This window comes from Gossypium arboreum, chromosome 10 (assembly GCF_025698485.1).
Source record: "Gossypium arboreum isolate Shixiya-1 chromosome 10, ASM2569848v2, whole genome shotgun sequence".
Taxonomy (NCBI): domain Eukaryota; kingdom Viridiplantae; phylum Streptophyta; class Magnoliopsida; order Malvales; family Malvaceae; genus Gossypium; species Gossypium arboreum.
This window is the reverse complement of record NC_069079.1, coordinates 35,287,432-35,314,174: the sequence shown is the minus strand read 5'-3', so window position 1 is coordinate 35,314,174 and position 26,743 is coordinate 35,287,432. Positions and strand designations below refer to the sequence as shown.

Below are 26,743 nucleotides of genomic sequence, written 5' to 3'. Positions count from 1 at the left end.
TAAATTAAGTATTTTCATTAAAAATAATTAAAAGGTAAAACATTGGAAACTTTTTTCTTGGGCTTTTGGGGCTTTGTTCAGCCCAAAGTTCCTAACACCTGACTGGATCTTTCTTGGCATCCAAACAGTGACAAATTATCAAATCGAATGGTCCTCAAAACCCAACTCTTGAGATCATTCTGGAATCTCTTCTCTAACCTTCTCCGCCTCTCTTATCTTCTTAGTTCTTCCCAACCCCAAACCCAACTCAGCTTTTGTTGCCTTTGCTTTCTCCCCATTTCAAACTCTGTCTCTCTGGGAATTTTGGGTTCTTCTCAGTTTATCCACTTTCAATTCCTTCTTCTTTTGATTGCTATTTTAATTAGTTACATCTGAAAAAAAAAAGAAAAAAAAGAAATGGCTTCCTCAACTGCCCAAATCCATGTCCTTGGTGGTATTGGTTTCGCTTCTTCAAGAAAACCCAACCACCATTCACCCAGAACGGTTTTCTTGGGCCAAAGACTGCACAAAAAGTCGCCGTTGAACGCCGCTTTCCTACGACTCGCTAAGACCAACAACAACGGTAAACGCTGCAGCGTTGGGCCAGTGAGAGTTGTGAACGAGAAAGTGGTCGGAATCGATCTCGGGACTACTAACTCGGCGGTGGCGGCCATGGAAGGAGGGAAGCCCACTATTGTAACGAATGCTGAAGGGCAGAGGACGACGCCGTCCGTGGTGGCGTATACGAAGACTGGGGATAGGTTAGTAGGGCAGATAGCGAAACGACAAGCCGTTGTGAACCCTGAGAACACGTTTTTCTCTGTGAAAAGGTTTATTGGAAGGAAGATGTCGGAAGTGGATGAGGAATCGAAACAGGTTTCTTATAAGGTTATTAGAGATGATAATGGGAATGTTAAGCTTGATTGTCCTGCCATTGGTAAACAATTCGCCGCCGAGGAAATCTCAGCTCAAGTATGTTATATTAACGGCTTCTTACTTTCACTGCTATATCGAGTCATGAATTGGGTTGTCTTTGCTATGTTTATTGAGCTTATTTAACTTGGAAGTTTGAGAAATTGAAAATGTTTTGAAAACCAAATTTATGGAACTTTGAGTTTATTGGCAATGAATGCATTACGGATGAAGCTTTTTAAGGGTAATGGAATCTTTCTATGGCTAATGGGTTGTTTCTATTTTTGGATATAGGTTTTGAGAAAGCTTGTCGATGATGCTTCGAAGTTTTTGAACGATAAAGTGACCAAAGCTGTTGTTACTGTCCCTGCTTACTTCAATGATTCCCAAAGGACTGCCACAAAGGATGCTGGTCGAATTGCTGGGTTAGAAGTTCTTAGGATTATCAATGAACCTACTGCTGCCTCTCTGGCATATGGGTTTGAGAAGAAGAACAATGAAACCATCCTTGTGTTCGATCTCGGAGGTGGTACCTTTGATGTCTCAGGTATGTTAGATAGATGAGAAACTATTTATCTACATGTATAGTGATTTCATTTATCCTTTATTGGTGAAGATATTAGAAAATGTTTGATTGCCTATTTGTTTAATATGTTATAGTGCTTGAGGTTGGTGATGGAGTGTTTGAGGTGCTCTCTACATCTGGAGACACACATTTAGGTGGTGATGACTTTGATAAGGTAGGTGTACTTGATGAATTTTGAACATTCTTCTTTGGGTTAGTTGTATCTTTCAGTGCTGAAGCATGTCATATGTGTCATATTTTATGCGCAGAGAATTGTAGACTGGCTTGCTGAAAACTTTAAGAGGGATGAAGGCATAGATCTTTTGAAAGACAAACAAGCTCTTCAGCGGTTAACTGAGACAGCTGAGAAAGCTAAAATGGAGTTATCTTCTTTGACTCAGGCAAACATAAGGTATCTCTCTCCCCTTCTTTGTGTGTATGTCTTCCATTTTTGCACTTTCTACTCGGTGCTTAATGACAAAGACTTTTCTTTTTGGGTTCCAGTTTACCTTTCATTACTGCCACAGCAGATGGACCTAAACACATTGAGACCACCATAACCAGGGTTAAATTTGAGGAATTGTGCTCAGACCTACTTGACAGGTAGTTATTATCATTTTAATAATTTTTTATCATGTTTAATTTTAAAAAAAAAGGACCAAGAAGGAAAAGAAGAATATGTTGATGTTGTTCCTAATTTTTGGGCTTAATCACTAGGGTTTTAAGTTTCTCTTGTGTATTTAATGAAATCTGAAGGCTAAAGACACCCGTAGAGAATTCTTTGAGGGATGCTAAACTTTCCTTTAAAGACATAGATGAGGTTATCCTTGTTGGTGGATCAACACGTATTCCTGCTGTTCAGGAACTTGTGAGGAAGATGACTGGCAAGGAACCGAATGTGACAGTCAACCCAGATGAAGTTGTTGCCTTGGGGGCTGCAGTTCAGGTGGGTTTATTCTTGTTCAAGTTATATTGATAGCTCTATAGTTATCGTTCCTTTTCAGTTGAATGCGGCAGGGTTGGTTATAGATTTGATTGCAATATGTCTTATTATTGTTTATCAGTTCTATTTTTAATGTTTTTCCTTATGTCTCTCAATTGGTTGTAGGCTGGTGTTTTATCTGGAGATGTCAGTGATATTGTGCTTTTGGATGTGAGTCCTTTGTCACTTGGTCTAGAAACTCTTGGTGGTGTTATGACCAAAATTATCCCAAGAAACACTACGCTGCCAACCTCCAAATCAGAAGTGTTTTCAACTGCTGCTGATGGTCAGACAAGTGTCGAGATTAATGTACTCCAAGGTGAAAGAGAGTTTGTTAGGGATAACAAATCTCTTGGCAGCTTCCGTCTCGATGGTATCCCACCAGCACCACGTGGGGTTCCACAGATTGAAGTCAAATTTGACATTGATGCCAATGGTATCCTCTCTGTCACTGCTGTTGATAAGGGAACTGGTAAGAAGCAGGACATCACTATCACCGGTGCAAGTACCTTGCCAAACGATGAGGTATGCATTACTTTTGTTGCTCAGAGGAATTGCTTGGAAGCCATCTAAAAGTTCTTTGCACATATTTCATGACTTGAATTTGTGCATGTTCATTGGGATTGGATGCAAGAATTGATCATTAACCATTGCCCATTCTGTTGTTAAAATATGCAGGTTGATCGAATGGTGAAGGAAGCTGAGAAGTTCTCGAAGGAGGATAAGGAGAGAAGAGATGCTATAGACACAAAGAACCAGGCTGATTCTGTTGTCTACCAGACTGAGAAGCAGCTGAAAGAGCTCGGAGACAAGGTTCCCGGTCCAGTGAAAGAGAAAGTAGAGGCAAAATTGCAGGAGCTTAGGGATGCAATTTCAGGGGGCTCAACACAAGGTATGAAGGATGCCATGGCTGCCCTCAACCAAGAAGTGATGCAGCTTGGCCAGTCACTCTACAACCAACCCGGTGCAGCAGGAGGTCCTGGTGGACCTGCACCTGGTGGTGAAACTGGACCTTCAGATTCATCAAACAAGGGGCCTGATGGGGACGTAATTGATGCAGATTTCACAGACAGCAAATAAAAAGGTAGTGTTTGAACCAGGTACGAGAATTGTGTTTTTTTTGTGGATCGTTGATGTGGGGGAGGGGGGTGGATTGAATTTCCTATCAATTTTGTTCCTTGGTAGTGAAAGAAAACAATTGGTTTTAGGAGTAGAGAGGATGAAGCACGAAATATAGAATGCATATGGGTGTTTAAAGCCCAGGAACATTGTTTCAATTGTCAATGGGTTTCTTGATTTGGCTCCTATATTGAAGGAATGAAAGTTAAAAGTCTTTAGGGTCTACCTTGTGGAATTCTAGTCTGCTTCATGGATCCCTGACAATTGCCACATGATGTATATTCTCCTCAAACAAGCTGTCTACTGGCATTATAGGCGCACAATTACTGGCATTATACTCGTAACACGCCCCCTCCTAAACTTCCAAAGACTCAAGTAATGAAATCAATTTTTTTAACTTCTTGATATTACTTGGAGTATCCGACAGAGATTGGGCTTTTCTCCCCCAATCATCAAAATGAAAATATTAGTTCATCATGTTACACACCCACTGACACCTGCACTACTTTTCGATCAAACATATAATAATCTATCATGTTTCGGACATACGACACCTACATTAGTTTCTTTAACCACGATCAAATACAGTATAATACAATGTCATTATTGGTTACGCAATTGTTACTGTGAGTTACGATAGCTGTCTTTAATACCAACTGATATTTACAATCTAATAACCACCTTGCAAAAGATGGCGGTCAGAATCAAAGAACTTAGGCTCACATAAACTCCATCCCTACAGAACGTCATACTTTTCAGTGTGGGATTCAAAGTCACAATAATTATGGACAGACCAATTCTCCAGTTCATTTAGAACAGTTTGGATTTGAATTTGACTGTGTCCTGTTTGATATAGAATGTGTTGGATATAATGAGTTAAAATCCAGTCTATTAGGTTTTCATCCATTAATATTCAATACATTTATCATCTCCATTCAAATGTGTAAGACCCGCTTATTAAATATGAAGGTCAACTTGCGAATGATAATTAAACATATACTAAAACCAGTAACATATATTCTGCATACGGTTCGCCAATTTCTAACCAAAACCACCAAACTAAGCTAAGTTGAGCCACAAGTTTGAAAGCAATTTTCAAACTTGTTTATTGGTTTGGCTGGTATTATTTGTTCAATGATTATTATTAGTATACAACTCTTGTTGATGTAACACTAATGTACAAGACTCATTCTTAGGGTATTGAAAATATTATATCAGTGAGGCAGGTCAACTTGCATTTCACCAATATGATGATGATGAAATCCAAGACCCTATGCTTCCGAGAGATCTACTTTCTCATTTATTGGAGTAATCGATGGATCTTCTGCATTGGATGGTTGAGATTCAAGCTTCGCAGCAGCCTGCAACACTCGGTTTTGAACATCTAAGGATGAAGGTGAGGTCGAAAGTCCAATGCCATTGGTCTCTAACTTCCCAGCAATCCATGAATATGCCACAGCTCCAACTTTAGCAGGACCCAACAACAACCTGGTGAAAGGTTACAAAGATGGAACAAAAATATCATTGCCGGCCGCTGAAATTAGGTAAAATCAGTTTACAGATCAAATTATTGGTCACACATGTAGTAGTGTTATAGAGGACTTACGTCAAATCTTTCTTCAGATCTTCAGCATTCTCATATGAAGAGACCCTCCGGTAAACGGTCTGGTGGAGTCATAAGCCAGCAATGAATAAGCATTAGAAAATCACCATTACTGGAGGGCCAAATTCAACTTAACTGCTAAAATATTCTCTTTAACATATAACCAAGGAGGTTCAGCACTAAGCCTCAACTAAAAGCAACAGTTCAATGTCGCATTAGTACATGCAAGGAGCAAAAGTCAACTTATCCTCTACAGTGGATCGATATCACTTTAGGCATCAAAGGAACCCACTCAATGTAAAAGGGGGCATTTAAGTACATGGCAATCAGATATCAAACCATTTTTGCCGTGAAAACCATATACATCTTCATGGGACTCAGGAAACATAGGTCCTTATTTCTGGTTTAACTGTGGCTATTTGGAGTGAATCACTGATGGCTATTTTATAATGAATCAGTTTTACTATGGTAAACCAGAATATTTCACACGAAGACCCGGGTCTTAATGATTGCAGTGAGTTCTAGTTTGACTAAAACCTCTGTATTGTCTTTTAAAACACAGCATTGAAAACAACCAAAATGCTGAAGTTAGTTTCAACTTTGAGAAACAACGAAATCAATATCAAAGAGACTGGCCAGAACAGTTTAAATCAGGTGAAATAACATACCAGGACAAGGCCAAGAATGCCAATAAGCTGTAATGATTTCTCCCACTCTGAAAAAAGAGAACTGGTAAATCAATAAAAACATTTTTAAAAAAGCATTTCTGATGTGCATAAGCATGACAGAATCCCAGGAAAATTAGGTTGAAGAGAACAAAGTATTAAATAACAATATGAAAGTTTGAAGAAAGTGAAAACTGCATGTTTGATGACTCACAATCAATCATTTCTTCTGAGTTTCAATTAAAAATATATATATATATATATATATATTTAAAGTACAAGATACACACCTAGCAGTGCATAAATTGCTGCTATGGAACCCTGCAACAAAGATATTTATTAGAATTTAATGGGTTTCAATTGATATAATTCATGTGTTACATATGAGGACAATGATGACAGTGCATGTTTCTAAATACCAAATATCATTTTAATATCAATTCGATCTAGCGTAATTAAAATACCATTTTCTTGGGGTTCATCTTACTAGTACATAAACTGAAGCACATATGTATCACTCAAGGAACCTTAGTCTTACCACACCATACCCAAGAACTTGTACTGGAGATGGATTGATATCTTCTAAAATTGCCTCAGCTTCCTGTGGTGAACACAAGTTAAGATTTATTACATTAGCAATTTTAAAAAGTAATAAAAAAGAAGAGTTAGAGAAAGCATATTTTTATTTCAAATAATTCAAGGATGAAATATTTTGAAACCCTAGATCAGTTTTGGCTTAGAAGTGTCCTTAAGGCAAGACTTTCTAGCAATGCGCAACTGATTATGTTGTCGGATGTTTAACATGTGTGTTATTAGAAGCATATTGCAATAGATTTCTTTGATCATATGCTATAAGCAGCTATCATATTTGGTAGTAATAACATCTAAGATTGTAACCTACATACAACTCCTAAAATCAATCACATTAACTCAAAAAAAAAAAGTGTTATTTTCCATCCCTCATTTGATCTTGGTCAACCAGTTCAGTCTATCAAATATGACTTCAGTGTTAGCTAAGGTCTTCTAATTACAAAAAAAAATAATAATAATAAAATAAAATAAAATAAAAAAAGAAACAAATTATATTCTCGTGGTGCTGGTAAAAAAGTTCAGCACTGGACAGTACTTAAAAGTTTTTGGGAAAAGGGAATAAAGCATAAGAAATACCTCATTAAGTATAGAAAGCGCTGTCTCTGGCTTTAGTTCCTTAACTCGGAGACCCTGATTCACCCAAGATTGGAAGCCACCCTGGACCAAGTATGGTCTCTGTGATGTAAAGCACAAATTACCAATTAGTTTATGTAAGCTAATTTGCAGTATCGAGCAACCTACAAAACTCATTAAATGCAATAACTAGGGCAGACGTGCAAGAGGTTAGTAGATAAGATATCTAACAAAAGGATTTAGATTGTACTGAGAGAGCAGGCAACAATGCAGCGTTGAAATTCTGAAATGAGAGATTAGGATTTAGGGATCTAACTATTTGGAGCTTGCATATTTGCATTTTGGGTTTGGTAAATTTTTCTAAACCATAAGGGACCAAATTAATAATAAATTCAAAATCTAACTAGATTTCATCTATGTTGGTTATTTCAATTTGATCAGAATATGCTCACTCCTTAGTCCAAAGACAGTCATTAAATATCTAGCTGTAATCTTTCAGAATAGGTGAACTCCCACATTGATTCAGGTTTCCAACACAACACTATGAGCCTATGACATGAATGTTAATTTACGGAAAAATGATACACTTGTGAATTCCTGATAAGGCGACTCCCCTATTTCATCATATTTTTGTGTATCTCAAGGAAATTTTCTTGTACTCTGAAAATTCAGAAACACATACCTTAACCCCAAGATTTCTCAATGATCTTGCAATTCCTTTGGAGCGACTACCATCAGCATCCATAATTATGACCTTGGACCTGTCCTAGAAGTGGTAGAAAGAACAAAGTCAAAGGTTAGTAACAAAGCGTGTTAACTAGTAGTTTAGCTTAAGGTAGATCCAGTAAGAAAAATACTAGATGTGCATGATCACTGTTTAGATAAGAAATAACTCATAATAAATTTATAGAAATAACTTCAGTTTGTCCCCCTAACTTCAGAGGTAGTGACAAAAACCAAGATACAAACCTCAATGGTTTTCAAGTTCCGAATAACTACAGCAATCAAGGAGTCATCAAGGTCCCTTCCACTCTTCAATACTTTACCCATTAAGCCATTAACCTGAATACCAATGAACACCATAAAATATAGCGCTTCAGAGAACATAAAAGCAAACACCAATTCGTATTGCTTAGTTTGCAAAGAGCTTAGAGCCATATTTAGCACTAAGCGGCAGAGCAAAAGTATTGATTTCAGGTAAGATTGTGATGTTTATCCAAACCTCAGGTAAAGATACACATGCATAACGAAACCGAGCTACTCGCCGAAGATCGGGAATGCCATCTCCCTCTCTAAGGACCTTGACAAAGTTAATACCCAAAAATAAGCCACTTCAAAAGTTCAAATTCAATAGAATAGGAAAAGTAATTTTGACCTCAGGAGAGTAACAGATTAACCATCTACGAAGGCAACTTATAACTATATACAAAAAGAGTCCAGTAACACCGTTATGACAACAGTGTCAGCCTCTCACAGGCATGCTATTGTATCATTGCCCAGACAAGTTTACAGTCTCTTACCTCTGGCCGGACATCAATAAGGAAAGCATTCTCCTTTCCAGACAAGAGCTCCAAAGTTAGCTTAGGAGATAAGTCCCCAGAGTAACCACCGTATGCCCATACCCAGTAAAACACCCTGCACAGATCTGATACAAAATAAAACTCGCCATTCGAGACAAGAAAATATTCTTGACAATGTCTAATTAAAATGAGCACATAAGAACATTCATACCATAAAGAGGCTGAGGTGCCAAAAAGAAGGAAAAATGGGACAATGGGATCACTCGGGTCAAACCCTAGACTCCTTTCCACCCCCTCAATGCCGGTGTAAACCTGGTTCACGTAAATTGAAATTCAAATTCAGTGAAAAAAAAAAATGGTTCCAACTAAACTACAATGGTGAAATAGCTGATAGGAATCTCAACTTTAGATCTTCAATTTTGCAGGACCTAAGTAACAAACTGAGGATTAATGAATTTAATGAAAAACGATTTATCATTGACATAGAAAAGTAAATACAAAGGAAAGTTATATGCTCCAACTCATTGTTCCAGTTCAATTGATTCCTATTAATACCAACTACTTGCTAATATCTACAAGTAGAAATTTGTTTGTGGATGCTCAAAACTGATATCTATGACAAATAAAAGGGTACCTGTTGCAGGGCTGCACCAACAGGCTTTAAGGCTTTTCCGGTTCTCTCTTCGTAAAGAGTTAATGCATCTTTGATCTCTGGTGGAAGACGTTCCTTGGCAGACCCATAATAATATCCAAAAAAGGAAGCGCCATTAAATAAAGAATTCTCCACTACAACTATTGTACGTCTCAACAAGTCAACAGCAAAAGCATTAGCTTTATTTGAGGCTTCATTCAAATCATTTGACAAGTTAGAGACCTTATTATCAGCTAATGCTTGAGCGTTGTCTACAGCTTCAGAGGCACTTGTTGTAACAGAAGTCATAGAAGAAGTAATTTTATCCAATAAGTTTTTCATAGCATTCTCTCCCCTGTTCACTGAAGAGTTGAAGGACTCATTAACCCCAGTCAGAAATTTATCAAGACTGTTTATTCCACCGGATAGTGAATCGTTGTCAAAGTTCAGGGTGCTAGACGCTGCAATTGGATTCTCAACCATTGTGTCAATAGTTGAGATGGTTTCAGATCCCACCATCCCCATGGAATTATTGGCATTTTCTACAGATTGGTTTGTTAAATCCACAAGTTTCTCTTCTAATGCGTTTGAGTCATTTACTGCTTTGACTGAAGAACTCCAGACATTAGAAATGTTGCATTTAGCATCATTGAACTTTTCTGGGCAAGAATAATTATTAATGAGGTCCATAGGCACTGGTTGTTCAGTGGTTTCAGCAAAACTGGTGTAGAAAGGTTCCATTGCTTGTGGTTTAAAGGACATTCTATGGAGATTTCCTCCTGACATTCCCAGAACAGACTTGTCTTGCGCATTACATCTGAACTGAAAATCCTTTTGGAATGGAGTGAAAGGTCGCAAACCACCATGGAAAGAAAGCTGCTAGAGGCATTGTTTCGAATAAATACCGTTTTAAGGAATGTCAGGATTCAGGAAAATAAAAAAACATTAGTTATATGAGAAAATGAATGCCTTAGCAATGGAAGCAAGACAAAACAAGCAAACATAACCGTCTACTAATTTATCCTATAAAATAAATTCCCAAAATAACTAGGACATATTAAAGACTTAAAATAAAAGATATTGTTTACTGAGACGCAGACACAAGCATTCCATCAATGCAGCTGTGATTGACCAACCAACTTGTAAAAACACCTAAACATTCAAACAAACTTGATGTTCCATAAGCAATTAAACTTGATTAATTCTATTAAATTTTAGTTACTTGAGCTTGAAACAATCTAAATTTAAAAAATGATATAAAACTTAACTCAAGGATAAAACTAAAGCGGTACAAGCAAGTCAACTAGTGCATGGAAGAAGAAATTTATGGTTTAAGAAAGTGAAGACTCCACCTGAGAATGTGAAGAAGAACCAGGGGTGGCTGAGCAAACGGGCAACATAGCGCAAATGTTCTAAATAGCTACAACCTTTGAAAGTTCACCAAACTCTCATTTTCTGCTGGAAGCAAAAAAAAAAAAAAACTCATCAATCTCCAATATAAACACACCCTTTTGAAGAAAAATTCCAAGTTCATAAAATGAAATCTTCAAACAAACCGAAAAGGGAAAACTTTTAGGATAATTCAAGGTCAAAGTGAATCAAAAGTATCAGTAGGATAGAGCTTAAGCCATTTGTTAAACTGATTCCTTTATTGAGTTCCTTCAAATCTCTGGACACATTGCATTTAACAATACACAAATGCCAGAAACACCAACACTAAACAAATAGATTCCTCAACGTGGGGTTCTTGAAACTTTAATGAAAAAGAAATAAAGATAACATAAAATCTTCAAATTTGGTACCAAGTAATCCACTCTCTATTGCACACAAAAAAAAAATGAAGGAAAATAAAATTAAAAACAAGTTGAGAATGTGAAGAGTTGAAGGGAACTAACAGGTTAATGGATACTAGTGAGTAGGAGGGAGAAAGATGAAAATGAAGAAAATATAAATAAAACAAAAAAAGAAACGGGAGACGATGGAAAATCGTGTGGCTTGTCGAAGCCATTGCAATGCCCATTAGCTTCTTAATCTATGGATGGGCTGAGTTGGCTCCTCTTTGCCTCTCGTTTTGGTTTTGTGGGGACGAAAATTTCGTTGTCAGTTTCACCATCGCATCACCAATCAAACTAGGAAATACAAAAATAAAATAAAATCTAAAAAAAAAAGGTATCTGATTCGACTTGCTTACTTGATTCACGTAAAATGTCAGTAAATATATATATATATATCAAAGGAAGGTTAAAAAGTAAATGGGTCAAATTGTTGAACGAAAAGGGACAAGTGTATGGGAATTATTGTGGACTTGAAATGTAATATGATTTATTTAAAATGCTAATGGGAGGCTGTCTTATATGTTGCAGTCCAGAGATGGTACCCTGAAAAGGTAAAATTAGTTAGTCTTAATGGCTTTCCATTGATGACTCCAACAGCTGCTTTGCTGTATTTATCATAGTGTGTAAAGCAAGAAATATTGAAATTGTCCTCATGTTTGCAACAAAATTGTGGAAATTAGTGACCGACTGCAGGTCTGCACAAAGAAGCATAAAATTTATGTTATTTGGAGAGAATATGATGTGGTGGAATACAAGTATAATCATGTAGGATTATATTCAGCATATTATAATGTGAATCAAATTATTGGTTGACAGAAACTTCAAGTGTTTTTTACGGAAATTAAAAGCCCCTTGATTTTTACTCGTAAAATAGAGAAAAAGAACATTCATCTTAAAAATATTTAAAACTCTCTTATTTTAAATAAATAAAAAAAATGGATCAAAGCTACGACACATGGTTTATTCCAATATTTTTTTTTTTAATCATTTAACATTGAAATGAAAGGTTCAATATTTAACTTTCTTTCAATTCAATAGGTTATACAAATCGAACCGATATGTTAAATTTCATTCGTTGGTTTTATTAACTGTTCATTCACCAAAAGTTGAATTCTCACACTTTATGAAAAGTGAAAATCCAGAAAGTCGAAGCTCTTTTTTTTATTATTACATTTTCAATGAAAAATGAAGTCAATACACGTAAAGGAAGGAATATATAAAACTTAACGTCAAAACCGAACAATACCAAAAGGTTAAAAAATAATGGGCAACAACAAAAAGCTACCTTCACATAACATGCAAAAATAATAACCTTCAATGCACATATCCAGTGTCTCACAGCATTTTCACTCATACTAGGCCTAGACACTGAAATATGGAAGCGCCGCCAGCAGCAATAAAGCTACCTATTTCTGTTGGCTTAACATGTTTTGCGAAATAATATTCAACTTTCACTAGTTTTCTCTTCAATCTTGATTTTAGTTGCTGATTTTCGTTGTGCTTCTCTTCTTTTAGATTGAATCTGACGAACATACTCGGCAACAACAACATGCAACTTCGGAGCGAGCTTACTTGGAGAAGAGACATTAAGGCCTGCCCTTTTCAATGCTCGTTGAAGATGTTTTTCAGCCGCTTGAGCATGGACGGGGCAATGAGGAGGATTAATAGATCTTAGGATTGGTTTCTTGCAAAGCTGCCCACTATATATAAAAGATACCGTTTCTTAAATTTACTAAAACTAATATATTATAAGGCTCAACTTTTGACCACTTCGGCCAAAAAACCATGCAAGAAAAAATGTAGTAAGAAAGTATTACAAGAAACACAAACTCAGGCATGGATAGACATGGTTATCCAATATAGTGACCTACATAAGAAATAAAGCCAACCATAAATGAAGCAGTTGTTATCCTACTCGAGCAGAGGTATGATAGTAATTGGCACCACTAAGGCAACATCTAAAAATTGTGTAACCTATGTGTGCCCTAGCATGCAGATCCCAAATGTCCAAAATGGACAGAGCAACAGATCCAATGTCTAGTTTTAATGTGTATTTGGCCTAGCTCATGAATGAATTTTTCTGCAACAAAGGTAGAAGTAATGTCTTTTGCTCTTGAAGGTCTAAAATTTTTCTAGCCTATGCAGGAATCCCATTGTGGTTTTCAGACAAAACAATAAACCAAAGCATCTTCAAGAAAGAGCTCATCTATAGTCACATTCAATGAAATTCTTTTGCATTCTCACTTTGCCCTTTAAACTATTGGAAAATTATAACTTTTCCACATTCATCATTCCTTTTACTTCCCCTTGATTTCATTCATTTATGTTTTATGTCTAATTAACAGAAAAATTATTTTCTCAAAACCTATCATTTAGTTTAATAACATTGAATATTTTATTTTTATTTACTAAGAAGAAAATTAATAAAAATATTTTTCAACACCATACAGCACTTCTGCATTAAATTTGCAGAACACTCATGGTAGTTGCACATCAAGTGAATCAGGTTAACTATGTTAGTGACTCTGTCTCCAATAGCACTTCTTTAGTGAAGCCCCAGCCATGCCAAAAGGCCCATTGTCATTTATATAGGTAGTAAATAAAATATCGATATCCAAGTCTCAATTGCAGGTGCAGAACTCACAGAACTTAATATAGTATAAGGTGGTTAGCTAACATGTGGCAGTGGTCCAGTCCAATAATCCCATATATATTATTTAAATTAATTTTCGCGAACAAAACAAAATTCCTGTAGTAAAATCACATACCAAGCATATGAGCATTAACATCCCATGCATCTAAGCCCCAAATTTTACAATATAGTCGAATTGAATATTATCCCAAATGACTGAAGTAAACATCAAAAGACAATTTAATCAGTGGAGACGAAAGCTGAGACTATGACATAACAGGTAGGATTAGTTTTCATATCCTATGTATCTTGGCCTCATGCTTGAGTGTTGGTTACAGGCGTGTGTCCTACAAGGGTATTGTTAGATTTTTCTATTTTTTTTTTCCATATATTTGGAGGATCCTTGAAGGTCATACCCCCATATCTATGTCTCAGACACAAGGGTCAGACATGAATACTTCAATAAAAATGATGAGTTGAAGCAAAATAGCTTGTATCCACAGAAGAGTTAATATCAATCCAAATTTTTGGAATGCTTTCAAGAGATTGAGGCAACCAAAGCCAAAACTCTCTTCAACCTTTCTTAAGCATGACCATATGCCACACACAACAACTTCATTCTCTTTTTTCTATAAATTATTTCATTCCTTTAGGTTTGGGGCATAAGATTACAAACCAAAGACCATCTACACATATATATTATCTTAACCTATCTTACAACAAATATTGCCCGGTAAATGCAACCTCATGGTTAATTAGAACATATATGACATTCTCTCTAATAACACTTGGTCACTCACATCAATCATAGAAACTTCTTCTCCTACTAAAACATCTAATCAAGGATCCTCTATGACATGAGAGAAAATAAAAAAGAAATAAACCATATTCACAAGAACACACCATAGTTGCAATGGCATTTAAATTCCATCATATGTTCTTTCTCTAGAGACTGCCAAAACCACTTCATTGTTTCAACACACAAAGCATCTTTAAATAGCCGAATACCTTATCCCATTCACAACAAAACTGTGGTTGGAAAAGAAAATAGCATCTACTTAAAAAAGACTCTCAACTTAATGTTGATATTCTTAAGATCGCTCGCTCAAGATTCCTCATATCACCGTACAGGATCAAAACTTTATGTTCTAAACAAGAGGAAGACTCATTAATAAATTCAATTTCCCAAATTCAGTAAATCCAAGTGCATAAATATTACCAAGATCACCAAAAAAAAAAGAAAGGAAAAAAAATTCATGATTTTCCCTAATAAATCAATTACAATTAAACCCTAATTGAACTTATAGAAGGAATCGCGCTTAAGAAAAAAAAGCAGAAATCACATAAAAATAAAATCGTGAATTATATAAAAAGAACTAACCTCTTGATAGGAAAATTACAGCCTCGATATAGGATCTGATTTGTATCCTTCAAAATATGCTTATGACAAAACCGAGTCAACGCCATCGCTTTATCTTTGCAATCTGAAATCTGACACTTGAGCTGAAACCCTAACCCTAACTTATTATTTTCATCGTTCTGTTCGCCATTCTTCTTCTCGTCTTCTTTGAAGGGGCTTTTTCCATACAGCCAATAGTATTCCTTGTGCTTTCTCTTGAGCTCCTCCATTAGACTCCAGTAGTGAGCTTTGTAGAGCCTCGCCAGCTGCTTCACCCGCCGTGACCGCCGACGAAGCACCTCTTGTCGGCTCAGGTAGTCGGACTTGGAGAGGGCCAAGTCCTCGTCGGTGCCATCGATTGTAATGGAATCAGCCATAACTGGAGGTGATACGGTGGTGCAGGATGGGGAAATCGAGTTGGCGCACTTTTTTTTTTTTAACTAAATTGGGGGGTTTTGAAAATTTTGGAGGGTTTCTGTTTTGTTCCGAGTTTTGATAACGAGTAAATATTATAAAGAAGGCGAGCGCAAAAAAGAGAAAAATTCTAAAACAAGCGTCTTCCCCTCAGCTCACCTTAACAAAGCCAAAAGAAACCGGTTAAACCGGTCAAACAAAAATTAATAGTTAAAGAAAGATTTTTATTCAACGCAAAACCACGTGGGTGGGAGAGTAAAACACTATCCCCCAGGCCCAGCCCTTCCTAAAACCCTCTTCTCTTCCCTATTGATTACACCATAGGAAGCATCAGAAATACAAGGCGGGAAGATATGCAATCAAAGTCTATCGGAAAGACAACTCATCCAACACATACCTGAAGACTCTTGCACCATCGCTACCCAGCTAGTCTTCGAGTCCTCCCAAAATATACTTTTTAATATCAAAAGAGGATGACGTGGATTAATCAAAATATTAAACATGGTACACATACTATGTCATTAGCTAACTATACTTGCTACATTATCAAACACATTAAAATTTTATAAATAATTACAGTTTTAGAATTTTTCAAATTAAAAAATCAGAACTCAAGAAATTTTACAAAATATTAAAATTTTATAAAATTACTAATATTCAAAGTCTTATAAATTATTGAATATTTTATTTTTTTAAATTTATGTACATTTTATTGAGTTTTTTTTGAAAATTTTAAATAATTTTTAGAATTTTTATACTTTTGAATTTATATACATATATTTTTTTGTAAATTTAATAACTTATATATATATATATATATATAGCTTTTGTAATTTTAACTATTTTGTCTAATTTTTAAATTTTTATTTATTTTTCAAAAATTTGAGTGTTTTTATAAAAATTTAAATATTAATTTATTTTTATAAAAATGTAATTTTTAATTTTTCATTAATTTTAAATAATTCGTGTTTCATATAATATTATAGGATATGTAATAAATATTGTAATAGGGTAATGTTTTTGTAACAACACAAAATTTTACGAGAATTGTTCTATTACAAAATATATTACGCAGATCATAAGAAATTATGTAATTAAATAATATATATTGCAATTCTTGTTACATAATATATTACAAAATTACAATATATTTTTGAAAGTTTTACACTATATACTAGATCTTGTCACACTAACGATGTTGGTAAAAATATTTTTTTAATTTATTCAATAATGAATATTGGTGGAGTTGATGAATTGGTATTTTAATGTTATTAAACACTTGTTCCATCTTTGAATTTATGATTTATAATTATTTTATTTAAAGATGATATAAAATTTGAAAAAATAAAAGTACCGTTATAATATTATTTATAATTTAAAAGAAGTGATATTTTCGTAATTTTATAACTGAGTTGGCAACCAAGTGAAGGGTTACACCAACCCACTAAAGTACTTAAATAATACTAGAAATCTTATTAGACAAGTACACTTATAGAAATCACAGATTTAGAACATATATGTATGTATAAAATTAGCATAAAATAAACAATGAAACATATGGTTCAAAACTAATTATTCATAATAATACATGAAATATATTTGACACTAAAATAAAAATTAGATTAAATTATGAGTAAAACGAAATTTAAACATATAAATACAACAAATTAACAATACTAAATACCCTATAATTATTTATCATTTGTTGTAATCAAAATAAAGATAATAAATTGTGCATATTAAGAAAACATATAAAAACATTAAAACTAATCGGTTAAGTGGTGAATTTAAAATGTTACTAATCCAAATGACGAAAGTTCAAATTTCACAATATGCATATTTTTATTAGTTTTTGTTAAAATGAGAAGATTAAAATACCCTCAAATAGTATAATTTATTTTAATTGTAAAAAGACATTTTATAATTTTTCTATCTAAATTAGTGATAAGATCGAGAGTGACATCAACTTAGTAAAACACTTCATAAAAAATATTGATAGTATAAATATAGATCATAAATATTGTAATGAAGTAATATTGTAACGCTCTGAATTTTTGAAATAATAAATGGTGTTGTTCCAAGACCAAACGCAATGGAATTTTAATAAATTTTGGAAATAAATTGATTAGTTGAAAGATTATGAAATTAAAAATGTAGAAAATTGATTAAATTGTAAGTTTTGAAAAATTAGAGGATTAAAATACAATTTAATCAAAAAGATTTAATGTAAGCTGTTATTAATTATTTGACATGGGAATGACTTACAATATGTCTCAGTGTGATGAAAATCACTTTTAAATCAAATTGAAAAAGATAAATTTTCATAAGATATAACCAAACCAAGTTAATAAAACTAACAAAATGCTTAAAATCTGAGTTAGACAAAATAGGATATGTACCTTATACATAAGACGATAATGTTTTGCATGCCAACATTAATCATTCTATTTGAAAAATTTTGAACATAATTTTTCAAGGTCAATAAAGAAAGGTGTTCTAATTAACATACTTCAAATAGTATATACAATGAATCTCAACACTTATTAAATATTGAAAATCCTCAAATTCTTAAATTCTTCCAATAATTTATCTTGTAATAAGATTTTAAAGTTCATATAGGTAAACTCAAAACCAATTACAAATAAATTGATGTAAAATTGTAAATTCTAGATCCAAGTACAAAAATATACTTTTCAGTTGGTTCAAATGAAGAAAAGAGACATCTTTATTAGGATGAGGAAAAAATAACACACACTCGACTTGATGTTAGTAGTGTTAGTAGTGGTAAAAGGAGATGAATTGGTGGCTTTCAATGATTCTTGGTATTGAGAGAATCAGACAAACTCGTCAACAAAAACTAGAATGGGCTTCTCAAAGATGAATTGGCTACAAAAGATTCATTGAGTGAGTTGTTTTCTGAAGTTTCTTGCTATAGCTCCTGACAGTAGTAGCACGCAATTCCTCTTGATTCTTGCATGTGATTTTCAATGGTTGCTCAATACCCCTCCTCTATCGGGCATATATTCCATCTACCTTGATCAACAAGGGAACTATTATTCAGCTATGATGAGTGTGAATTTCTTAAACAAACTACTATTCTAAAGGTGTCACGTAAAGTGAAAATCTCAGACCCAGAGATTTGGAGCAAAAAAGGTCATAATAAGCATAAGTTGTGAGAGATTCATCTTGTATTATCTCTAATCCATATCTGCCTTGTATTACCCTTAGAAGGGTCATTAATAAGATGATCATTCTTATCAATACTTCTTAAATAAAGATCCATCCTTTTACTCCAATCCAAATAAACTAGAACCAGCTCATGCTCAGTAATTCTTGTAATTACAGGAACAACATCCATCAAAGACTTGGTCTAAATCATTTATAAAACCCCCAACAACACTCAACCAAGATTGCCAACGTCTGCAATACAACCTTAATCACAATTGACAATGCCTGAAAATTCCAGCAAATAATCCCAGACCAGACACAAAAGGCAAATCCAAATAACAAAATAATACCCGGCAATAGCCACAAAAAAGAAAGAAAGAAAGAAACATAGTCGCTATCCCACCAATAATAAGGAACAAACATAGAAGAGAGCAGAGACTTATGGAAGCCAGTTCCTAGGAATCTGGTGATCAAGCTTTGTAGAGGTTGTTGGTGGAACTACTTGGGGCTGTTTGAAACAAGTTAGACATGAGAAAAGTAATCTTGGATACCATGTACATCAGAATGGGAGAAGAAAGCGAAATATATTTTCATTCAACTGATCAGGTACTTATTTATATACAGTGTAACCTCCTAAAATAGGAAAGAATCAACTATTAAATACTAAATATCTGCTTATTTACAAATCTAATCCCTATAATTCTGCTACACACTAATCCCGATGATTTTGTTGATTACAATCTATTCAGTAATAATTAGTTCCTATTCTGTAACAAATAGAATGATGCTTACCAGATTGTTTATCGTGATTTTGAGTATTTTATATTTAAAGTCATTAAAAATAAAAAAAATTACAAAAATATATAAAAGTGTAAGAAATATAAATATAAAATTGTGAACCTTATAAAATTATTATAAATGACTAAAATTATAAAAAATATTAAAAATCACAAAATTTTAATTAAATTTTTTAAAATTCTTAAAAATATTTTAAAATATAGAAATTTATTAAAATATTATAAAATTATTTTAAAGTGCAGAAATTATAAATATATATATAAAATTATAAAAATATCATTACAAATTAAATCAATTTTAATATTTTTAATATTTTAAATATCTTTCATTAATAATTGGTTTTTATGATTTTTATTTTTTAATAATATTTTTAATATTTTAAATTAACTTAATTTTAAAATATTTTAATAATTTTCTATATTTTTAATATATTTTCATAAATTTTACAATTTTTTCATAATTATATAATATTTTTATAGTTTATATAAATTAAACAAATAGTTTTTATAATTTATATATTTTTAGTCATTTATAATATTTTTTATAAGTTTTTAATTTTATTTTGTTGCACTTATATATTTTTTATAATCTTTAAATATTTTTATAATTTTCTATAATTTTTAACATTTTTATTAAATTTAAATATAAAATATTAATTTTTGCCACATGCAGCAATCTTGACGTGACACGTGGCAGAATAACATGAAAAACAGCTATCAATACTATGTAATGGTTGACTGTTGATAAAACATATACAACTTAGCCATGCGATTTATCCAATTTTGCTGGAAAGAAAGCTAACCTTCCTTGAAGCAATGAAATTGGAAGTTGAACGTCTCCAGCTTAATATTTCTGCTGCTGACAGAGATAGAACTCTGTTGTCTATAGGAACTTATCCGACCATAGTTCTTGATGCATTGGTCTTGGACTATGTTACGGTATTGATCAGCTCACGAAGAAGAGTCCATGCTGATACTGCAGCCTATAAAGCTTTGGATGAGGTTACAGGGTCCTCACTCCTGGATGGCCTTTCTGATAGGAATCGTCTGTTTGCTATTGAAGTACTGTTGAAACAATTACTTGCTGGGGAGGAATCACTTGCCGAGTTTCCATTACATTGTTCTTTCATTGATGCAGTATCTGGATAAGTTGAATGGTTCTCTTAAAATAACCAGGTTTGCAAAGTATTGGCATGAAAGCGTCTGCTGCTAAGCATCTTTATTAGTTCAATTTCAATCAAGAAGGATATATCATCTCCAGCTGCTTCATGCTTATTAGCTACCATTACCTTTCCAGACTATGAAACACATTGACTGTATCTTTCATCGTCTGGTGATGATCTATTTCCTTATTTAAACATGAATTCCTATTTGTACTTTGTGCATCTTTGAATTCATATTATTTTAAGAATGCATTTGACACCTAAACTGTACCCAAATGTTTGGTTTTATACCTAAAGATAATCATGTAGTTAAGTATTTGAACTTTGCCTCCATTAACCAAATTTAACATTCCAGTAACTCTGTTGCCATATGTTAACATTAATGGAAGACAATTAATAATGGTTGCCATTAACATTAATGGGAGACAATCAAAAATGACAACCACCAACTTTGGAAAAGTGGCATGGGATAATTTTTTTTGGTCCTTGAGATAATGGGCTATTTATAGTTTGGTCCTTGAACCTCAACTATAAATAGGCCTTCTCATTCTCATTTCATCATCCCAACCAATCTTTCTCTTAGTTTTTCTCTTCTCCCATTTGAGAATTCTTAAGGAATTCTATTTGTTTGTAATATTTTGAAGATAGTAAAGTTATCATCCGGTGTTAGTGCCCGAGGACGTAGGTATAATTTACGAACCTCGTTAAAACTCTTGTGTTCTTTTGTCCTATTTTTCTTTCAATATTTGAGGTATAATAGTAGTATTTAATTGTGTTATTAAATTACGTTAGAAGGAATATTCGACTAAGGAAAGACTTGGTATTTAAGAGATCCTTGTAATCCACCTCTCTTCCCGGAATTGAACTTTGTGTGATTTTTAGTACAATAATTTACACGCTCAACCCTATTAGAACAACAAGTGGTATCGAGTAGAAGGTTAATCGTAGTATGCTCTGTGGTTGCGCTTTAAACCGATCTTCCACATCGAAAAGATTTCCTTAGGTATATTGAAAGATTATGGAGAAAACGGTCGGTGTAGGAGCTTCAACATCGTCCATATGGACAAGACCGACAATTGCAAATGCAAGATTGGCCGTGGAGATTTTTGATGGCACGAGCCATTTTGGTATGTGGCAAAGTGAGGTTCTAGATGCCCTTTTTCAAAGAGGTCTAGACATTGCCATTGATGAAGAGAAACCAGATGATGTACAGGAGAAAGATTGGAAGGCGATCAATCGGTTGGCATGTGGCACAATTCGATCATGCCTTTCTCGAGAAGCAGAGGTATGCTTTTTCAAAGGAGACTTCGCAAATAAGTTGTGGGTGGCACTTGAAGAAAATTTTTGAAGAAAAACAGTCAAAATAAGCTCCACTTGAAGAAAAGACTGTTTCGCTTCACATACGTCCCAAGTACCACAATGAATGATCATATCACCAAATTTAATCAGTTAGTCACTGATTTGCTGAATATGGATGAGACATTCAAAGATGAAGATTTGGCTTTGATGTTGTTGGGGTCACTTCGAGGAGTTTGAGTTCCTAGAAACTACTCTACTTCATGGCAGAGTGATATATCTCGAGCGAGTCTCATGCGGCCTTATACGATTATGAGCAGAGAAAGAAGGACAAACAGAAAAACTCAATCGAGATCTGAAGCTTTAGTAGTCCGAGGTCGTTCATACACTCGGAAGAAAACTCAAAAGGGAGATCAAAGTCAAAGTCCGGACTCGGGAAAGATGAATGTGCCTTTTGTCATGAGAAAGGCCACCGGAAGAAAAATTGTCCAAAGTCAAGAATAAGGGAAAAGTTGTAGATGCTTGTGTTGTAAAGCATGATACCGGTGACTAACTATCATGGTTGCATCATCATCGTCATTCCATTCGGATGAGTGGATATTGGATTCGGGTTGTACCTATCATATGTCCCCTAACCGGAGTGGTTCTCGATTTAGTAGAACAAAATAGAGGAGTTGTTTATATGGGCAATGACAATGCTCAGAAAGCTGTTGGGATAGGTTCAATCCAATTAAAGAATCAAGATGGATCAACCGAGTTCTAACGATGTTGATGCGTGCCTAGTTTGAAGAAAATCTCATCTCATTGGGAGCCTTGGAATCCAATGGTTCAGCTTGTTACTATGAGAGATGGGGTTTTGAAAGTGACATCCGCGACTTGTGATATTGAAGGGCATCGGGAAAAATAACTTGTATTACTACCAAGGTAGTACAGTTATTGGAGCAATCATTGCAACTTCCAAAGAATAAAGACTTGGACTCAATGCGGTTGTGGCATATGAAGTTGGGACATGCAATGAAAAATCCTTGCAAATTCGCAAAGCAAGGATTGTTGAAAGGTGCAAAGGCTTGCAAATTAAAATTTTGCGAGCATTGTGTTCGGGAAAGCAAAAGAGAGTGAAGTTCAAGATCGCTATCCATAATACAAAAGGTATTTTGGAATATATTCACTCAAATGTGTGGGGCCTTCCAAAACACCTTCGTTGGGAGGAAAACACTACTTTGTTACCTTTGTTGATGACTTTTCCGAAGAGTTTGGGTGTATACCATGAAAACTAAGGATGAAGTGCTTGGAGTTTTTCTTAAATGGAAAATTATGATCGAAAACCGACCGGCAAGAAAATCAAGCGGCTTAGAATGCATAATGGAGGCGAATATAAGTGATCCGTTCTTCGATGTGTGCCAAGAGTATGGTATTGTTGGACACTTCACGCTTAGGGATACACCGCAGCAGAATGGAGTGGCAGAGCGTATGAATCGAACATTCTTGGAGAAAGTTCGATGTATGTTGTCCAATCTTTGGGTTGGGCAAGCAATTTTTACCGAGGGTGTGACATACGCTAGCCATCTTGTTAATCGCTTGCCATCATCTCGCATTAGAAAGAAAACTCCTATGGAGGTATGGTCGGAAAACCGCCTCTGATTATGATTCCTTACATGTGTTTGGATCCACCGCATATTACCATGTGAAGGAGTCAAAGTTAGATCCGAGGGCAAAGAAAGCTCTCTTTATGGGAATCACTTACGGAGTGAAGGGATTTCGTCTTTGGTGCTTAGACACAAAGAAAATGATCTGAGCAGAGATGTTACCTTTGATGAATCGCCACATTGAAAAGGTAGCAGATAAAGATATTCAGACGAGCGATACTCCACAAGCGGTGGAGTGTACTCCAAAACAGTGGAGTTTGAGCAGATGGGGATTTTTCCAGTTAATAAGTCTAATTCTCCACCACAATGGAGGAATTAGAGGTTGAAGAGGTTCGACCCAAGAACCATTAAGTACACGAACCAATTGCGTTGCAAGGCCAATGAGAGAAATTCAGTAAACCCGCTCGACGATCGATATGGTGGCCTACGCCTTCCCGTTGTTGATGATGATATTCCTATCACTTATCAAGAAGCAATGCAAAGCTTAGAAAGTGATAAATGGAAAAGCGCCATGGATGAAGAAATGCAATCTCTCTGAAGAACAATACTTGGGAGTTGGCGCAATTACCAAAGGTAAAAGGGCAATCGGATGCAAGTGGGTATTCGCAAAGAAAGATGGATCTCCTAGCAAGAAAGATGTTCGCTACAAGGCAAGGTTGGTAGCTAAAGGCTACGCCGAAGGAGGAATTGACTACAATGATGTATTTTCCCTGTTGTGAAGCATTCCTCCATTAGAATTTTGTTGGCCTTGGTAGCACAGTTGAATTTGGAGCTAGCTCAACTTGATGTTAAGACGGCTTTCTTGCATGGTGAGTTAGAAGAGAGATCTATATGACTCATTCAAGGATACAAAGATGCTGGTGGTAGAAATTGGGTTTGTAAGTTGAACAAATCGCTATATGGATTGAAGCAATCCCGAGGCAAATGGTACAAGTGATTTGATAGCTTTATGAAAAGCGTATACACAAGAAGCAAATATGACAATTGTGTGTATTTGCAAAAGCTACATGACGGATCTTTCATTTATCTACTCTTGTGTGTTGATGATATGTTAATCGCTTCGAAGAGCCAAAAAGAGATAGATAAGCTGAAGGCTCAGTTGAATCAAGAGTTCGAGATGAAAGATCTAGGTGAGGCTAAGAAGATTCTCGGCATGGAGATAAGTAGAGATAGACAGAGAGGCAAGCTTTGCTTGAATCAGAAGCAATATCTGAAAAAGGTATTACAATGTTTTGGTGTAAATGAAAACACAAAACATGTAAGTACCCCACTTGCTTCTCATTTGAAACTTAGTGCTCAATTATCTCCGAAAACTGAAGAAGAAAGAGAATATATGGCAAAAGTCCCATATGCAAATGCAGTTGGGAGTTTGATGTATGCGATGGTGTGTCTGCTGACCGACATTTCACAAGTTGTTGGAGTTGTGAGCGGTATATGCATGATCCCGAAAAGGACATTGGCAAGTCAGAAATGGATTCTACGGTATCTTGAAAAACCATAGATGTTGGTTTAATTTTTGAGCAGGATGAAGCACTTGGTCGGTTTGTAGTTGGATATGTTGATTCGACTTTCTTTGGTGATTTAGATAAACGTCGCTCAACTACGGGTATCTGCTTACTCTTGCGAAAGCCCCAGTGAGTTAGAAGTCTACCTTACGATCTCTGATGAGTGTGTCTACTACAGAGGCGAATATATGGCGATTCTAAGGTCATTAAGGAGGCTATTTGGCTTAATGGATTGTTGAAAGACTTGGGAGTTGATCAAAGTCACATTAGTCTATATTGTGACAACAGAGCGCTATTCATTTAGCGAAAAATCAAGTCTATCATTCAAGAACCAAGCATATCGATGTAAGATATCACTTTGTGCGGGAAGTCTTTGAAAAAGGAAAAATTCTACTTCAGAAGATTCCGACAGCAGATAATCCCGCAGATACGATGACCGAGGTGGTAACAACAATCAAGTTTAATCATTGTTTGAATTTGATTAACATCCTGAGAATTTGAGCACCTTCAGTGTATGGCGCCGAGAGCGCATTTGTAGGCACTACAAAAGATAGCTTTATCGAATTTGGGAGTTGAAGGAAGTGTGTGAAGATGTGATTATCCTAATCAAATCTTCAAGGTGGAGATTGTTAACATTAATGGAAGACAATTAATAATGGTTGCCATTAACATTAATGGGAGACAATCAAAATGACAACCACCAACTTTGGAAAAGTGGCATGGGATAATTTTTTGGTCCTTGAGATAATGGGCTATTTATAGTTTGGTCCTTGAACCTCAACTATAAATAGGCCTTCTCATTCTCATTTCATCATCCCAACCAATCTTTTCTCTTAGTTTTCTCTTCTCCCATTTGAGAATTCTTAAGGAATTCTATTTGTTTGTAATATTTTGAAGATAGTAAAGTTATCATCCGGTGTTAGTGCCCGAGGACGTAGGTATAATTTACGAACCTCGTTAAAACTCTTGTGTTCTTTTTGTCCTATTTTTCTTTCAATATTTGAGGGTATAATAGTAGTATTTAATTGTGCTATTAAATTACGTTAGAAGGAATATTCTGACTAAGGAAAAACTTGGTATTTAAGAGATCCTTGTGATCCACCTCTCTTCCCTGGGAATTGAACTTTGTGTGATTTTTTAGTACAATAATTTACACGCTTCCAACCCTATTAGAACAACACCATAAAGAGTGACATTTCTCCAAGGGCCATAAAAACCCAACAACTGTTGGGTTTTAATAGCCAATTGGGGATATACCTGTCTTCCTTCAGAAATAGTTATGACTTCCTTCACTCACCAAGGGATCTTTCCTTTGTCCCATTTCACTAATAGCTCATTCCTCTAGGAAAAGAAAGAGAATAAACTACCATTCTATTTCAACCACCATAAATAACTATTGACAATATGCTATTCGTACTAAAAAACTTTGCTAACTCTACAGTTTAGCCCCTAGTCTCCTCTCTAAACATCGTAGGTCCATATTATGAGTGAAATATTACTTTTATCTATTCAATTGTGCTTACAGACGTTGGTTTCGGTAGTGCAAATTCTGGTTAATGATGATTACTCGTAAACACATGCATGTTGCATGAGCCATGTTGCTGTTGCTTATTTTTGCTCATATATTCATTTAGCATTATTTTGGTACCATCTAAATCCAGTTCATGTTATTTTCTTTTAATGTCAATTCACTCCTTACAATCATTTCTCAGAATATAGAGTGCGATTATTTTTCATTTAGCATTATT

General features: G+C 34.8%; 3 protein-coding genes across 8 annotated transcripts; 1 reads left to right on the top strand and 2 right to left on the bottom strand.

Moving 5' to 3' along the window:
• Positions 1 to 119: 119 nt before the first annotated feature.
• LOC108489113 (stromal 70 kDa heat shock-related protein, chloroplastic) lies at positions 120 to 3,782 on the top strand. Its single transcript, XM_017793404.2, has 8 exons — positions 120 to 951; positions 1,186 to 1,438; positions 1,552 to 1,631; positions 1,726 to 1,868; positions 1,961 to 2,059; positions 2,213 to 2,402; positions 2,565 to 2,963; positions 3,117 to 3,782. Exons 1-8 carry the CDS (start codon positions 397 to 399, stop codon positions 3,516 to 3,518), a joined length of 2,121 nt encoding a protein of 706 aa, XP_017648893.1. The 5' UTR covers positions 120 to 396; the 3' UTR covers positions 3,519 to 3,782.
• Positions 3,783 to 4,511: 729 nt separating this feature from the next.
• Positions 4,512 to 11,321, bottom strand: LOC108489114 (calcium sensing receptor, chloroplastic). Of its 6 annotated transcripts, none has more exons than XM_017793406.2 (14): positions 11,036 to 11,321; positions 10,493 to 10,598; positions 9,144 to 10,016; positions 8,721 to 8,821; positions 8,510 to 8,624; positions 8,212 to 8,289; positions 7,959 to 8,051; positions 7,672 to 7,755; positions 6,993 to 7,091; positions 6,364 to 6,426; positions 6,116 to 6,146; positions 5,829 to 5,875; positions 5,164 to 5,222; positions 4,512 to 5,045 (listed from the first exon to the last, which is right to left on the bottom strand). In XM_017793406.2, exons 2-14 carry the CDS (start codon positions 10,538 to 10,540, stop codon positions 4,829 to 4,831), a joined length of 1,908 nt encoding a protein of 635 aa, XP_017648895.1. In that variant the 5' UTR covers positions 10,541 to 10,598; positions 11,036 to 11,321; the 3' UTR covers positions 4,512 to 4,828. The 6 variants fall into 6 exon arrangements, with proteins under 6 accessions (XP_017648895.1, XP_017648897.1, XP_052876178.1 ...); XM_017793408.2 differs by having other exon boundaries at positions 10,493 to 10,595; XM_053020218.1 differs by having other exon boundaries at positions 10,493 to 10,595; positions 10,943 to 11,047.
• Positions 11,322 to 12,095: 774 nt separating this feature from the next.
• On the bottom strand, positions 12,096 to 15,743 carry LOC108487122 (uncharacterized). The gene is made up of 2 exons (XM_017791364.2): positions 14,989 to 15,743; positions 12,096 to 12,675 (listed from the first exon to the last, which is right to left on the bottom strand). The coding sequence occupies exons 1-2, from the start codon at positions 15,381 to 15,383 to the stop codon at positions 12,420 to 12,422; spliced, it is 651 nt and encodes a 216-aa protein (XP_017646853.1). The 5' UTR covers positions 15,384 to 15,743; the 3' UTR covers positions 12,096 to 12,419.
• Positions 15,744 to 26,743: the final 11,000 nt, after the last annotated feature.